Source organism: Malaclemys terrapin, chromosome 8 (genome assembly GCF_027887155.1).
Source record: "Malaclemys terrapin pileata isolate rMalTer1 chromosome 8, rMalTer1.hap1, whole genome shotgun sequence".
Classification (NCBI taxonomy): domain Eukaryota; kingdom Metazoa; phylum Chordata; order Testudines; family Emydidae; genus Malaclemys; species Malaclemys terrapin.
In genome coordinates this window covers 30979406-30997339 of record NC_071512.1, presented here as the reverse complement: position 1 = coordinate 30997339, position 17934 = coordinate 30979406, and the positions used below count along the sequence as shown (strand labels likewise).

The 17934-nt window shown below is 41.7% G+C and overlaps 1 protein-coding gene across 1 annotated transcript; it reads right to left on the bottom strand.

Annotated features, from left to right (window-relative positions):
* Window positions 1–7904: 7904 nt before the first annotated feature.
* Window positions 7905–13126, bottom strand: FOXI1 (forkhead box I1). Its single transcript, XM_054038084.1, has 2 exons — window positions 12514–13126; window positions 7905–11531 (listed from the first exon to the last, which is right to left on the bottom strand). Exons 1-2 carry the CDS (start codon window positions 13085–13087, stop codon window positions 10978–10980), a joined length of 1128 nt encoding a protein of 375 aa, XP_053894059.1. The 5' UTR covers window positions 13088–13126; the 3' UTR covers window positions 7905–10977.
* Between the last annotated feature and the right edge of the window lie 4808 nt (window positions 13127–17934).

The following is a 17934-nucleotide window of genomic DNA, read 5'->3' as shown; positions in this document are numbered from 1 at the left end:
GAATGTCTTTAGCTTATTGCTGTCAGCGTGAAGTTGCCAGAAAGCTTATGTCATTACAGCAAGGAGCAGATTGTTTCTGCTGCTGGTGGGTTAGCTACTGTCTTGACATCCCACGAAGAAGAGAAACTGCTGGTCTTGCTGACACTGACAGTCACCAAACCAGATTCTCAAGTGCAAAGAACCATCCCCATAGTATGGCATGCAGTTACAGCAGCTCTGCTGACTACTATAGACTGAAACTACCAGCAACCCCAAATGTGAGCTCTGTTTACTGCTTAAGACAATTCATTGAGGATTTGACCTCAACATCTGAGTATTGGCTGCTCGACCTATATGCAGTGTGTTGTAGCCATGTTGGTCCCAGGATATTAGAGAGACAAGGTGGGCGAGGCAATATCTTTTATTGGAACAACTTGTGTTAGTGAGAGAGACAAACTTTCAAGCTAGAGTTTTCTTCAGGTCTGGGAAAGGTACTCCCATTGTCACAGCAAAATGCAAGGTGAGTCTTTTGGGAGTTGCCACAGCTCCATTGGAGGAACAGAGATCCCTGTCTGGAGATGGTACCTGCAAGAAGGCAGGAGAGATTTTTTGGCTGGGAAGAATTGAATGAGACGATCTGATTATGGTTCAGGGCAGTGACCTAACCGTAGATTAAGGAGAGAAAGACTACTCTGACTTTTTCATTGTGTTGCTTGAAAGCATATTGGCCATTTGAGGGATTTGGATGGCTTGACACTGTCTTCATTATCTGCCCTGTGAGTTGTGTGCTCTGTAAAATAAAAAACATAAAACATGAAATTCAGGCAACTTCCCTAGCAGAGGAGAACTCTGCCATCCTGCAGTCAGTCAGCTCCCTTCAAAACACCTTTTGGACTCTTCACAAGTGACCCGCAGGTGCGGTAATAGGAATTGAGGACGACTTACCAGCCTTTCAGAGCCTTGGTCAGGTTGGGGAATGGGCATTCATACTGGTCTGTATTTGTTCATATTACGAAACAATTTGTATTTAGAACACGTACCAAGTAGTTTTGTTTATGTAGTTTGTGGAAACTATTTGCCTAGGATTTATAGAGTTTTTTATCTCAGAGTATCCCCAAAATATTACGGTGTAAGCTGACAGTGATGATTCTACAAATGGTACTGCAGAGTTTCTTGCACCATCCTCTGAAGCATTTGGCATTAGCCACGGTCAGAGACTGGATACCAGACTGACTGGACCATTGGTCTGATCCTGTCTGGCAATTCCTATATTTCTATGACATTCAAGTAATTCATATTCCTCACCTCATCTGCCATCTCATCAGCCATTAAACAGCACAAAGCAATGCTGCCTGCCATTTTAGAACAGGAAGTTAAGAAGAATATTGTATCCATTTGAATGTGCAGGCTGAATGTAGGTAGCTAGGATGCAGTTCAATGAGCTGGAATTGGGCCAGGATGTTCTGGTTAATAACTCCACTCTAAGTGCCACAGGATTTTTTAATTGACCACTGGGGGGGGGGAATTTGCCCCAGGCTCCGGGCCCCACAGGGGCCCCCACGAGAATATAGTATTCTATAGTATTGCAACTTTTTTTTTATGGAAGGGGCCCCTGAAATTGCTTTGCCCCAGGCCCCCTGAATCCTCTGGGCGGCCCTGACCGAGAGTGATCAGGAATGTAGTTTTACGTCTCTTCTAACAGAGGTCACCTCCAACAGTCTAAAATATCATCCTCCAACACTCACACACTGACATTTTTGACTTGGAGAGAAAAGTATCACCTGCTGACTTACCATTGTCACTTCCTATGGCATCTTTTCTCAAGTCTGTACTACAAGCATGGATCCATCCCACTCCTACTTGGGCATGTCTACACTATGGAGACTGTACTGGCATAGCTATGTTGCCTCAGCTATGCTGGCATAACCCCATAGTATAGACGCAGCCTACCCACTTATCTCTCAGTACAGGAATACCACCTCTCTGAACAACAATAGCTACAGTGAAGGAAACACTTGTATATCAACTTACCCCCCAAGACAGCCACAGCCAAGTTGGCATAGTTATGTCAATTAGGAGTCTGTTTTTTCCATACCCCGACTGACGTAGCGGTGTAGACCCCAAACCTTAGCCAGTGAAATCTCTTGTGATTATAGCATATGATGTAGAAACCCTGAAGGAAGTGTAGATGGTATGGTCCATTATGGTTTGGAAAGTAATAAATGAATAATAATTTATTAAACAATAACTTGCTCTGGAGGTACAATCTGATGAGCAGCTAAAAGAACCAATTAAGGCTTTAAAGAGACAGGTCCAACAGTAATGGGTGATTTGAACAGATTGCAAGTAAATTTTATATGCTAGCTCCAATAATAAGGTTACAGTTTTGAGTCTGCATAGCTCTGCTTCCTTATACTTCCTTACACTTGCCTGTCTTCACAAGAATTTGCTTTGAATAGCTCATAACAGAACACTTTAGCAACAGTGAACTTCCATAGATCCAACTTCCATAGTTAGATGTAACATTAGGAGATAAATGAGACCAAGCAGAGGCTCTGAAAGGAAACTGGGAAACAATTTCAGGACGTTGTAATTTGGAAGAATGTAGGAATCCTGGAATAAATCAAACGAGGGAAAGTGCGCTTAACTTCTGCTTTCCGTGACAACAGTGCTGCGACATAAATAACCTTGACTGTTACACTTAAAAATCAGCTTGGCTCCTACTGCTCAGCCACAGCAATAAGAACATTTTAAACAATAGTGATAGCCAATTGGTTTTGATGTTAAAAGTAATAATAACTGTGAGAGCCAGATTTTTAAACCATGGGTTTTTCCTTCTTTTTCCCCCCTGCAAAGTTCGCTTGAGTTACATCTCTGCCTGTTTATGTGGACACAGTAAGAATACTGGGTATCTGACATCAGTTGCAGGCACAAAATTATGTCTGCAGCTGTGGATGTAGTCAAAGGTGTAATGCAATCCAATGGCTGGAAGCTGAAGATAGACAAATTCAGGCTGGAAATAAGGTGTAAATTCTTAATTGTGAAAATAATTAACCACTGGAACAATTTACCAATGGTCATGCTGGAGTCTCCATCGCTGACAATTTTGAAATTAAGATTGGATTATTTTCTAGAAGATCTGCGCTAGGAATTATTTTGGCAAAGTTCCTGGACTATGATATACAGGGGGTCAGACTAGGTGATCACAGTGGTCCCTTCTGGCCTTGGAATCTATTAATCTACAAAAACTGCTCGAATAAAAAAAGGAGGTTGGGTTGGAAATCGGACCCTGTGAAGACAAAATGGTGTTATTAATGTGTACAAGTCTACATAACCACCCCACAACTAGCTTAAAACTCTATAGAGATCCAGTAATGTTCTGTCTGCAAAATGTAAAATCAACTTTCTTGCTTTCCCTGCGGAAAGTGTAATGTATAGCAATAGACATTAAAGGGCAACAGGCTACAAAATGTGCGAATGGGAAGGTCAGGCCAGACAGACAGTGATTATCTGGGCAGAGAGAGCTGCCCAGTAAGATAGAGAGGCATCTGAGAGTGTAAACTAAGACTCTTCTAAAATGAAATCATGAAAATCATCCAGCAGTGAATCCAGGCAATCACTGCCTCAGGGCCCAGTCCAACAAACTGCTATTCATAGGTGGAGCTCCATTGAAGTCAATGCAGTTCCATGCAGGCTCTTGGGCCTGCCTTCATGGAGTAGTTTGCAGGGCAGTAACTGGTCAACCTTGGCCTGATCTTTCCAGGACCGGAGCGTCCCCATTTCCATAACAGGAGTTAGGGGTACGTGGCACGTCATAGGATCACTGCCCTGCATGAGAGAATATTTTCCCAGGAATCTTTAACAAAGGAATGACCAGCAGTCACACATGGAATAGAATAAGTGGCCCTTCTAGCAAAATAGGTGATGAGCAGCATTGCTAAGTCTCTGTTAGAAGCCAGGACTAGTACCACCTGAAGTGGACGAGGTTCAAAGAATTGTGCTGCTGTTTAAAGCAATAAAGAGAATTAAATTCCATACTCTGAAAATCTGCATTACTAAGTGGTTCAGGATTTACCATTATGTCTTGTGCAACTAGATCAGGCAAGTGGTGCTTTCATGTTGTTCTATTTTTTGTTTTAAATAAAGGATAAGGAATAGTGTGTAGGTTGCAAGGCAGATCAGACATTCCATCAAATGCAAATTTGGGGAAATATTCAGGAAAGGAACTTCTGTGGGTTTGTTGTTGTTGTAGGCAACTGGCTATTACCACACACTGTCCTGGGTCACAGAACTAACTAGATACGTTGAGACTGCAGATGCAGAATTATTATTGCAAGATCACCAAAATACACCTCTACCTCGATATAACGCTGTCCTCGGGAGCCAAAAAATCTTACTCGGTTATAGGTGAAACCGCGTTATATTGAACTTGCTTTGATCCGCTGGAGTGCCCAGCCCCACCCCCTCGGAGCGCTGCTTTACCGCGTTATATCCGAATTCATGTTATATCAGGTCGCGTTATATCGAGGTAGCGGTGTACTATGGCTATTAGTACATTATAAATGCATTAGACAGATAGTCAGCACTGAGGGCCTCCTGAGAGGTTTCATTAGTAGCTGAGGGCCCTCAGCACCTTGTGTGATTGGACCTATGGTGTATACAGGAAAATTTGCTGTGTCTGTCCATGTAGGAGGTGGAGCTAACAACATCCCAGTTTACTGGGTTGTGGTGGGTGCCAGTTATGATATTGGATTTGGAAGCAGAACTTCCAATACTATAGTAATACAGACTCTTTCAGTGATGTTTAAGAACAGTGTCTGAGGTAACCAGCATCACACAACATGCCATTATTTGTACTTACAGCAACAAGTCTGTGAAGGGCCTGGGAAGAACTGAAAAGTATCACACAGGCTCCCTTCAGCCACCTTCAGCTCCCATTGAAAGAGGTGCAAGGATGTTTATAAACTGTCAGGTGCAAGCAATGCTGCTGGTTGTAATAGGTAGGGGGAAGAAGTCAATTATATTTGTAACTCAGAAATGTTTGTCACATGAAACTTCGAAGAAAGCATTGAATAAACTGTTAGACAATTGGAAATGTCATAACGTATCCCATCCATAGAAAAATGCTACACAGTGTAATTCTGAATACTTTTGCCCTATTGCTCTTTGCTGGTGACCTGAATGTTTGCAGAGCTGAAAATCTATGATCCTTTTCTGGTACTTACACTGCACTGTCAATGTCTCCTTTAAACAGAGTAGTTCTTAAGCTCCTCCCCATTTTGTGTGTAATGAAAAGCAATGCATTCTGCAGCATGTCCTACAGGTAAATGCAAATCTTAAACATTCACTTGAGAGCCCTCATTCAGCAGAAGTTTACTTCAATTGGCCTATCTTTTACTTCAATTGGCCTTTCCTTAGCTTTGTTAGGGATATTACATTCTTGGACACTTGAGCATTGCATTGAAGGACAGATATGGATAGAACCCACGGCCTCTGCAGAGGATTTTTCTGCCATGTTGCATGTTGTCTTGCAATTAAAAAAAAGAAATGTATCCAGGAGGAGTGAAAGGGGGTCCCCTAACATATTAGAAAAGCTATTTAAAATTAATGAGGCACATATTTGCCAAATTATTTATTAGGCATTCTAGATGTAGTCCAGAGTATGGCAACACAAATTCCAAAAGTCTCTCATTGTTTCTAGAAATCAACTATAAATGCCAATTTCCAAATAGTCATTACACTGGAAGTTCACAACCTCATTTGTCTCTCCACTTCCCTACAGAGAGTGTGTGGCCAACATCTTTAAGCACTGATCACTTCCAGTCATTACAGGGGAAAGGCCAAAAATCACACAAGCATTTGCCGAGCAAAAAAACCTCTAGGGTCCTAATCTGTATATTTGTGCCAGATTTTGTAGTCTTTACTCAAAACCGTCATGGGACAATCTGACCTACAAAGAACTGATGTGTCCCAAATCATAAAACCAAGTAGCAGGATTCTTCTCTCATTAGCATTAAAAGTTACCCTCATGATTATGCAAAACATTACCTCCAATAAAGCAAATATCAGTATAAAATAATCCTTGCCAACTCCAGCTAAAAGCTCCACAACAAACTTAGTACTTTAAATAACAAATAAGCAACACACAATAAATTGACACTTTGAATACATTTTCCCAATATTGAGATCAGCACTAGTTTTGGATGGCTTGACGACGACTACTACTACTACTACTTGATTTCGTCATAGGCAATTTAAGAAGTCTTTGTTAGTAAAGAATATCACAGCTCTATCCTCTGGAGCCTCCAGTCATCAGCTATCTTCCATCATCTGGCTGATGAACCAAGTTTGGCTGGACAGAGAAGTGCACCTTCACAGTGACTTTTATATATGGAGATATACCCATCTCATAGAGCTGGAAGGGACCTCAAAAGGTCATCGAGTCCAGCTCCCTGCCTTCACTAGCAGCACCAAGTACTGATTTTGCCCCAGATCCCTAAGTGGCCCCCTCAAGGATTGAACTCACAACCCTGGATTTAGCAGGCCAATGCTCAAACCACTGAGCTATCCCTCCCCCTTTTGCTGCTTAACTCTGGCAAGTGTTGAAAATCTCTCTATATATATATAAAATATGAGAGAGAGAGGATTGCAGGCAGGAAGGGAAGAAATCCTTGAATTCCTAACCATAATACTGGACTTTGATTAAGCATCCCTGCAGATTTTGCTGTGTGCTTCAAAGGAGCAGTGAGTAACTGGTACAGTACTGTATATGCTGCAGAGGCATTGCAGAGTGCCCCCCCCCACACACACACCTTTTGATGGAATAGACACTGAGCCAGGAGTAGAACAGCTGATACCAAGCTGATTTGCAACATTTGTGGCGGTAGCACCATAGGGTGAAGAGACATCCATCAGGACACTTGACTCCAGGTTCTCTGATATGACAAGCATCCTAATATTTTTGTTTGTCCACGATTATTGCCCATTTCATCCTCATAGATGCATTTTCCTTAATTAGCTTCCCTACCCCTGAGTGTCCAACAGCCTCTTCTCTCCCTTTTCCTTCCAGCCCTAGACCCTGGAAATGATTCCTCAAAAAACATATTGACTTGATGCAAGGAAGACTTGTACTGATTCTCTGGATGATGAAATAACTGGTTTGCAGAGTTAGTTCTGAAAGCATTTGAAAACTCTGCACTACTTTCAGCCCACAGAAAGGACCCAGTGAATAACCCAAGCCTGTATGAATGTTAGCAATGCAGCACTGGCCAGTGGGAGGGGGAATGATGAGACATTGACTGGAAACTTGACTGCTGAAGCCCAGGATTTCAGGGCGGACAGCAAATAGGAAAACTCTCTTTTTTACATGTAAACAAAGAAGAAACTGTTGCAGGGGCCATAAAAACTAGAATGCTCACAATACTGTGTACGCAAACTTACTTTTCACAGCAGAAAACACACTTTAGAGCAGGATCAAACATGGCAAATAAATGAAACCAAAGCCACTGCAAACCTCTCTCGCATCCTCCCCTTTGCCCAGAGTCACACAAATGCCTGCATGTGTTCCTACAGGAGCAAATAGGATCGGAATCTGAGGAGATGGGGAATCTGAGTTCTGAGTGGGGGGGGTGGGAGCAGTGTCAGTAATAATGTGGTTGGAAAAACCTGGTATTTTTAATATCACCACTTAGTAATAGAACAGCTTTTACTTTGGCAGGCAATGTATATTTATGAGTAGCAGTGAAATGTATTAATAGTTCTGTTATCATTGTGAGATGAGACCTGCCTGGCGCTATTAACACATTCCTCTGTGTTTCAGCTGTTGATTAAGAATTCAATAGACCTGTGAGCATCTCAGTACTGCAGGCTGACAATGTCAGTGCAAATATTCTTATACCTCTCTTAAAAAAAAAATAGATCTACAGTGAGAGTGAACTATTTTATTTTATTTATTCCTTCATAAAGTGAGTACATTTAGGGCAGCAGTGGTTCAAACGTCCCCTGCATAGCCTCCTTCTGCTCATCATACCTCAACATCTGACCTGATATTTCTACACGAGGGAGGGCATTCAGATTTGAGCCCGCTCTACTAATCCAAACAAGGGTTTCCGTTGTGATGCAGCCAGGCTCCTGTCCATAAGGAACTGTACTGCTGACACCACTACCTCACTACAAATAGGCCAAATAGCCATCAACTGATAACAACTGATATTTGGTTAATACCAGTCTGGGCCAGATTTGAGGCAGTGATGATGCAGAGGCTAATGGCGCTATATGAAATCATTCATTTACTTTAGACAATGCAGATTGATAAAAATGAATGGCACTCTGGCTTGGAATTTTCCTTTTGTTTCTGCCTAGCCGATGGAGTCTCCTGTGACTGTGGGGCCTATTTCAGGTCCTCCGTTCGTTCACGTATCCGGGCAGAGTTCCTCTGGGCAGCATCCATTGGCTCCCTTGCCGCCTTCGAGGAGCAGTGGGCACTGTCCGAGGTTCTCTGCTCGGTGTCCCCATCTGGTTTACTTCATTTGACCCTTTGACCTCACTCCTGTCCCTGTTCTTTTATTAGTTGTCCCCCGTAATTTTTTGGTCTCCAGGTCCTGTGGACCCCCCCTTAGGCTGGGGGGGATCCTTTAGCAGTGGGCTTCGCCCGCCCACTTCCTGGATCCCAACAGGATCATCATGCTGCCTCTGCATATTTTTGTACATCTATCACTTTTTAAGCCCTACATTTCCCATCTTACACTCCCTGGGAATCCTTTCCCTCTCATTTTTATGAAGAGCGTAGTGGAGACTGTTTCTGGATGACTGTTTGTATGATGCAACATCTCCCCAAAACCTAGTGCTAACACCAACACATTTCACGTGTGCTGAATGATTCTGCAGAAAACTGCAGACCTGAGACCAATGATTTCTGTAGGAAATGTTGCCCACAGCTGTTTCAGGACATATTATTTGCATTGGATTGCAATATGCTAATGTTGCATTTAACTGTGGCTCATTCCAAGTGAAATCTCACCACGGTGATTGCAAAATTGAACCTATTATTAAAAAAACAAACAAAAATGCAAATAATACCACAGAGAATCAAACTAAAAATGTTAAAAACAAATAATAATTTGGGTAACTTTTTGGACAATTAGTATATGGGAAAATAAGTGCAATTTATATAATTTTAAATGATTAGCATCTCTTAGCTCTAGTGCAGAAGCTAAAAGAGCAATTCTTGTTTGTAATGGCTCTGTGTGGCCTTTCTTTGCATAATACTTCAGGCATGCAAATTTTGGTTGCTTAGGCATACAATTGTTTAACCATTTGACCTTATGGAGGCTGTTATATTGTGTTTCTCAAGCTAAACTGCACAAGTTAAAACACCATAACGCTGAATTTTTAAAGTATCAGAATAATTCACTTTCCCCTTATTGGCTGTTGATTTTTACTAGGCTAGCATTTGAAATTCATTAAGTACATTGCACACACACTCACTTACATACAAATGCTTTATTATTGAAAATACTTCCGTGGGTGTCCCATAATGAAAATGCAACGAAAGTACATATTAAAAAAATCAAGGCACAATAGGGTGTTTGTCACAATATATTAATTGAAAATTAATCTCTTCTCAGCCATCTTGAAAGGTTTGCCAGAGCATAACTAAATAGCTGAAGAGGTCTGTGTTGAGGAATATTCAGTTTTGTATATTACAATATACAGTTGTGGAACTTTTGCAAAACCTTTATTTAATCTTTGGATTTTTCTGTGTGACTACTGTAGACACAGAATATTTTAAGAGATCAGGAGAAAAAAGAAGCATTATTCAATAATATTTACACTTGGACATAATTGTTTAATTGACTTTTACAAAACACAAATGTACAGTAAACAGTTTTTACCTCCCCCCAATGACTGCAATCAATTCATGGGGAAGATGCAGTCTTTGAAATGAAGCTCAGTGATATGTTAGACTTTCTATACAAAAGCACTCAAGGTTCAGATGCTTGTTCAGTACAAACGTTAGTGTTACACTGGAACAAACATGTTTTCTTCTCCAGAAAACTCAGGTATGTAAAATAGATGGCATGGCACAAATCCTGTTTTTCTTACGTAAGTAGGCCCATGGACATTAGGTTGCAAGCGAGACCATAAGATAAGCAGCGTCTGACCCTACGCATGTACTTAAAACTGAAAACATGAAATCTGACTGTAAACATCCCTAATTTTTGTTATTTCCTCTCTGTTTCTGGATGAATTGTCTGCCCACGGACGTAAAGGCCAAATTCTGTCTTCATACCTGGCTGTATGCCCCATTGGGGCATGAAAGGATGCCAGAATTTGGCCAATAGCTTTAGCTATAGGTGAAGGCAGGAACAGTGGTTGTCCTTAAATAGCTACCTCAGCATATGTAGTACTTCCATATATTTACATAGGGAATAGCACAAATACTGAGGTAACATTGTCTAGTTAACCAAGGTCTTGTTAAACCTTTTGCTCACACCTGAAAAAGCACTTTTGTGTTGGTATAGCTTATACCAGTTCCCCAGATGAAATAAGCTGTACTAAGAAAAGGACTTTTGTGTTTATATAACAGCATCTGTACTAGGGCTTTTGCAGATATTAAAATGTCACTAAGAAAATCACACCCCTATGTGATATTGCTATACAGGTAAAAGTTACTAGTGTAGACCAGGCCTAAGACAACTGGCAGTTCTTTAAGGATGGCCATTGAATAGTGCAAGGTAGGAGCTGTGTGTGACAGAGCCCCACAGAGCTCACCTGAAACACCCTTGCTGTTCCAGTCCCTGGCCTGTCATGAGTGGAGCTGCTAAAGATGTGGTGGTTTGTGATATGAGGAAGTCTCCTAGGTAAAAGTTTTGGGGTTCTCACTTTCAGCCGCTAAGGCAGGTTGTAATGTAGGTCTCAGAGATGACTGGCTAACAGCAGCCCTCTACCAACTGACCATTTCCTCTCTTACACATTTATCCTTTCCTCCTTTGTTGTTTAAACCTCAGTTCCCTCTCTAGGATACAGGGTGTTATTTGCACCGATACTGCTGTAGAAATGGGTATTAAATTGATTGAGAACTGAATTGCTGTAGCCAAGATGGCTGGAAGGCATTGAATTGGACCATTCTGCCCCACTATGGCTGGGGATATTAGAAAGTGTAGCGTATGAATTGAATCCTACCATATTCTGTCCCATTTTGTCAGTGGGCTCAACGCTGAGTCCCAGAGGCACTGATCGGCTCACCGAGTTAGAGCCATTAACATACGCGGCCATACTGGAGAGGAAGTTGTTGAGGCAGGGACTGCTGGAAGATGGCGGAGAAGATCTCTTGTCAGGTGAACTGTCAGTTCCAGGTGAGGAGCTTTCCAAGAGATCCTGGTGTTCGGCAGCCTTGGGACTGCCACTTAAGGCACTGTCCTCCGATTTCTCAGATGCAAGAGATGCTGTGCTGGACCCAATGTCAGACTTCCTTTTCCTCTTCCGACGGAAATTTCCATTGTCAAACATCTTCTCACAGTTTGGGTCCAGAGTCCAGTAATTCCCTTTTCCTGTTAAGAGACCAGCAGATTCTAAATCGAAAGACAGGCACAGGCAGCAAAGAGTAGATTCCCTGGGTTTAATCTCAATCTTTCTGCTTTACAAAAAATAATATTAAAAAACTGCAATTGTTTGATACCCTGCAAAGAAGTCCCTGGTCTTCAAGCCCAGCAAAGGCTGAAGCTTTGGGCCAGATCCTCCTCAGTTCCTGCTGAGGTAAAACTTTTAATGAAGTTGATGGGAATTTTACTTGAGTATAAACTTCAGGACTTCACCCTTTGTGTTGGCAGCACAGGGACCAAATCCTTGCAGCCCCATAGGGTCAGTGGCATAGCATTGATTGCTAGACAGAGCAGGATTTGCCTCACAGTGACACACACAGTCATTCAGCTGGCTTCACATATGTCCCAATAGCTGTTGCTGGCTAACAATAAATAAAGGAACAGCACTGTCAAAAAATCAGCCAAGAGGCTGGGGACTGGCAAGCAGTGATACTATTTCTAGTTTAAAAGCTGACTGTTTAAACCAAGCAAAGCAAACAAACAAAACCCTTCCCTGTTTTTGAGAATTGTTGTTGACTCCATAAAGCAAATGAATTTTCCTTGACAATTTCCTTTTGTCTTAATACTTTTCCATTAATTACTGATTCACATACAATGTGCCAAATGGCTTTTGAATGTCTCTCCCTCAGCTAGACTGCTTGCGTGCTTGTTAAGCCATGTGTGCTCTGCACACTGATCAATATTCAGGAAAAACTACAGCAGAGGAGAATTGCCTTCTGTGCCGGGCATGCTTCATTAGCTACACTATGGGTCAGAGTCAGATCTCAGCTACATGGGTGTAAATTCCAGAGCAACTCTGCCAAAGTCAGCAGAATTACTTTGGATTTACACTGAGGTGAGACCAGAATCTGGCCCATTGTGTCTTTTTACAAAATATATACAAGCATGCGGGGGAGGGGGAGGGGAGAGAGAAACTACTTCAAAAATGTACCTGGGTCATCTTCGTCTCTGGGCACTTTCTTAAAGCAATCGTTGAGAGACAGGTTATGCCTTATGGAGTTCTGCCAACCTGCCTTGCTTTTGTTGTAGAAGGGGAAGTTGTCAGCCACGTACTGGTAGATCTGGCTGAGTGTTAGCCTCTTCTCCGGTGCTCCATGGATGGCCATGGCGATAAGCGCAGAGTAGGAGTAGGGTGGTCTCACCAGCTTCATCAGCTCCTCTTGGGAAGGGAGAGGAAGCCAGCCCAAATCAGTACCCCCCAAACCGTGCATGTTAGGCAAGAGCTGCCGTTGCATCCCATAGGACTGAGGGATGAAAGGACTGGTGTTGGATCCTGGTAGGTATGATGGTGGGGTAATGGAGGGTCCATTTAGCCAGAGGTAAGGGTTGGGAGTGGTGTTGTAGTCCCCAGATTCAAAGTTTGTTGGTCGTTGTGGGCTAGGAACGTTCTGTGGATGGAAAAAGTTTTCATAATAGATGTTCATCTCGGGAGGCTCCTGGCCAATATTTGGAAATTGCGGGCTGCAGCGTGGTGGAGAGTGTGTCTGCAGATCAAATGAGCTCATAATCTAGCACTAGCAGTCTACCCAGTTACAACACACCTGTGTTAGTCCTTCCCGAAGACAGGTGCATCACCCGTGCCCTTCCTCAAGTACTTATGCACCTGTAAATGTTTAGGTTTGTGTTCCGTGCTCCGCCCAGTCTGCCCTGACTGGCTGGAGATTAGAGAGATATCCTTTTTGGAATGTTGGCAGTCCAGGCCAGTAATTTATGTCACATCAACCAAATTTGAAAGTTACAACTGTTTATCTTTTTAAATGAATGGAGGAATTTTCCACTAATATGACTGACACAAAAAAGTTTAAGGTGCTTTGAAGTTAAAGTTCATAACCGAAGTAAGAGTCACCTTCTCCTACCCTTTTACAATACAATATTCGCTTGTAGTGCGTCTCCTTTAAAGGACAACCATTATGTCCAGCTGTGAGTAGCACTTTAAGATGCAAAAGGCATTTTCACTGTGCAGTAAACAGTAGGTACAGCATAAAAGGTCGTATCTTCTTTGCCTTTGTAATTTTAAGTTTTAACAGCACGCTACTGTACAATTCCCTCTAGATTTACAGGCACTCAGAAAACGACAGGTTTTGCAAGTGCTTGCTCATGTGAGCAGTCTCACTCAGTTCAGTGGGATTACTGACTTGAGTAAAAACTACGCAAACCTTGTGCTATAACTGCCCCTAGGTGAGCAGTGGTTGAAAGTAATATTTGCTGCTTCCTCCATAACACTACCTTCTCTGGCCTGATTCTGCAAGCGGAACTGCATGGGGTCAAGGATCTGGCCTGTGTGGATCAGGTGTTATCTGATCAGGAGATCATTTGCCCTTAGAACACCCTTAAGAGAAATTCCAGGAAGAAGAGACACTTTTCAACAAAGCTCCTATTACATCATACATTTAAAGAGCTTTATTTAGAACTCTATAAATAGAACTGGTCCCTTAAAATCAGAAATTGTTAAAAAATATAAATCTTAATTGGCAGCTTGTATGTACAAAGAAGGAAGAATAGAGTTGCACCCCCCAAACTCTTTTGCCAGAGTGTGGCTAGCCCTTAGATTGTTTAAATTGCTTAAAACCCCAAGTGTACTTTCTCTCCAGGGACTAAGCAATAAATAAGATTTTGATTTTTTTTCTGATCTCTAAATGTATTCATCAAATACCTGACAGAAACCTACCCACATTCTTTGGAAATATAGTCCTCCTGAGTAATGCATGTATTACTTGATTGATTCAAAGACATGTGAAAGTCCTTATTAATGAAAGAACATATTTAAAGGATGCTGTGTTAAGATGACTTTTAGATGGCACTGGGTTCATGTGATTAATGAGAAATCTGGCCTTTGACATTTCGTTTCTAATTCCTGGCTCTGCCACAGATATATTGTGTGACTCTGACCAAGTCACTTAACTTACTGTGCCTCCATTTCCTCATAAGGGTGTTGGGAAGTTTCACTAATGTAATGCTTGTAAAGAGCTTTTAAATGCTTCGATGGCAGTGAATAGAGAAGCGCAGAGTACTAGCTGAAGAATACAGGAATACACAATAATGCAGGGCAAGCCAAACTTCTGGTCCAGCAGCATCACTTATTTTTGAATGGGCCTATTATTTTATTTGTTTACACTGTTGGCCTTTATTTTTAAGCCATTCCCAATAGGAGCAAGCGTTGACAAACAAGTCCATATTTTGATTTGAACAGTTGCATTGAACCTTGCCGGGGGATAAGAAGTCATATAAACATGGGACAGGTCACACAAAACAGGCAAACTTTCACCGCAGATATGGGGTAGTCCTCAGACTTTCCTATATGGCTGGCAGTACAGAAGAGGAGTGGGCTCAATTTAAAAAGAAACAGCAAGCCATTTTCAGTGAGGGGAAAAAAGTGAATACTTGTCCTTATGAATTATATATGTTCCCAAAGTTAACTAGCAACAAAGCTTCAATTTGTGAGAATCCTAATATATCCCTGGTAAAATGCTGAGAAAAAATGCTTGCAAGTTTCCTGGTGAATCCAGTAATGTCTAAATATATATTAAAAGTCCTCCTGCAATCCCACAAATTTTATCCTACAAACAATCCTTACTCACACAACTGAGTGCTGGAAAAAGGATTGCTTGTACGAGTGCCACTTTAAAAACTAATCAATACTTAAGATCTAGTGCGAAATAGATGGAAAATGTTAGACCCTACAAACTAATTACCCTATGGCTACAAAATACGTGAAGAATTTGCTAATTCTTTTACTGTACCTGCATGCAGGACTTGAAACGTTTTGGGTTTTTCATTTCAGGTAGTAAAAGTTCAGTCTGCTGTACTATGGGCTGTGATGAGCAGTTTCTAATTGCTTAGTCCTTGAAGTGTTGTGTGCTTATTTACAGTTAAATACACTGAAATGAGTGTTTGGCATATACATGCTTTGAAACGATGCCAGGCTTTGCAGGAAAAGAAAAAAGTCACTTGTGCAACCAGAGACTCAAGGAGGTTGTAAAACTTTCAGTGAACTAAGCTGTATGAAGTTGCAAGGCAGCGCACTGCCGCAAGGTCAGAACCCCAGTGTGCTGCAGCTGGCCGAGAATGGATCTTGCCTGTGAGCTTAACCTGATATGACGTGTGAGCAAGCAAGCGAAGTATCACAGTGTACAAAGCAAATAAAGTAAAAGCCTGATGAGAGTCCAAATACTGTCCTGGCTGTCCCGTAGCACTAAGGTGATGCCTACAGTACAGACTTCTGCTGGCATAGCTATACCATCTGTGATGAGAGGTGATCTCTGACTAAAATAGCCGTGGCGGCACAGCCCTTCTAGCATAATGCAATTATCCTGGCAAAGCTGTGCTTTTACTGGTATAGTGTCTTTCATTTGTGGGTATGTGCTATAAGCTAGAGCTCTGAGCATGTACAAGTGCCATGGTATAGCATACCAACACCCATCAAGAGCTCCTAATGTACACATGGCCTAAGGGTAGATGATAGAGTTACAGCATTGTTGATGTTGATTCTAAAAATCACAATGCACTAAGCTTTAATGCAGTGTCTCGGTTAACATGTCATGTTTTATATAACAAGTGTTTTCTTACTAGTAGAATGCACTTGATTGTTCAAACCCTAATTAACTGAAAGTCCTGGCCAACCAAAGGGTGCTTTGGAGGGGTTGTGCTTGGAAGCTTCACTCTTGTGCTATCTTAAATGATACTCTTAACTTCTGCAGGGCTGATGCTAAGTTCCTGTAGAGTGGCTAAATTCCACAGGCCTGCAGCTCAGCTCCTGCCCCGCTTCTCTCATCCTGCCAAACTTCAGTGCTCTGCTAGTCCAAAGCTTCCCAACATTCCCCTTTTGCTGAGCAGGCTGCCTGTAACGAACATCCCTGATTATCTGAACTCCTGATGATGCTAAGATATGGCATATTTCCACAAACCTCCTTAAAACTGGAATTCTGACATACAGGGCATTTCATCCTGAAGCTCTACATTCAGTACTACTGAAATGCAGCCACTGCTCAGGTGGATAATGTGCCTGCAGTCTGAGAGGAAATTTGAAGCCTGAACATCTACACTGCTATTGTTAGCTCTGCAGCACAGGCCCTGTGACATGAGTCACTCAATCCGGGCTCTGAGACTCTCTGCCATGGGTAATTTTTTTGCTGTGTAGACGTAGCCTTTGGTAGTATTGGAATATGAATATTAGCTTAAGTGATTGCATGTAACAGGAGCTTAGTTAACCCAACTTAGAATTGAGATGTTTAGGCCAATGCGTCTTTTAAAAATGATTAAATATAGTGATGGAAATATGCCAAAGTTGAAGGAATGCACATTCAGGCTGTCTCAGTCTCCACATAAGTAAATATAATAAAGCTAACCCTAAGCATGGTTTATCATCACAACTCAATGCTCTGTTAAATAATGAATTTGCAAAGGCTACAAAATACCATCACAGACGAAAGACGTGGGAAAAGATAAGAGGTGTGAAAAGAAAGAAAAGAACAAAACAACTTGCAATTCAGTGTACTGGGCCATACAGCATTTTCCAGATGCATTTAGGGACTCCTTGCACTCTAGAAGGCATGTCCCTAGAATATAATATCCCTCTATACTGTCTCATTATCTAAAGACAACTATCTGATATACAGCTGTGCACTTTTTTAAAGCTCTTTTTCCTTTGTTTGGGAATAGCATTCCACTAATCCTCCAGCAAGTGTCTACACAAAGGAGACATATTAGACCATCAAAAGAAAAATCAGTAAGAGAAGCCAAAGAAAACACGTGCATCTCAAGGTCATTGCAAACCATCAAAGACTTGGTGAATGTAAAATAAAATACCACAGATGAAGAAACCTGAAAACATTATTCCCAGAAATGCATGTGCTGAAAAATGAAATTCATGGTGCATGCAGTAATCCCGGGGTCTATTAATGCTGCAAAGCCAGTAACTCAGGTCCTCATGCTGGCTACTTCTTGATCCCATTAGATCAGTTGGATTTAGGGATGGAACTGTAGTCAGTTCATGGGGAAGAGAAAACTTGCTCTTCCGGTACATGATATTCTACCAGGAGTTCCCAGGTGGATTTTCCTCTTTCTGGTGGGTATAATCTAAACTCTCTTAATTAGAAGGAATTAATGTGCATATTGAATATTCCACTCCATCATACTTTGACAGCCTCAGTGCGGCTGCCACCTCCAAAAAGGGGAAATGATTGCCTGTTTCAGAATATTTGATCACGCTTGTACGCCTGCCACTCTTAATATTTGTTGACTACTCAGACGAGCAGTGCTAAGATCAATTACAGCATCTATGTAAATATTAACTGTGCTGCCTGAGTAAATTAATCTGTACACATCTTCATTCTTAGCCAGAAATCCTTCAAGA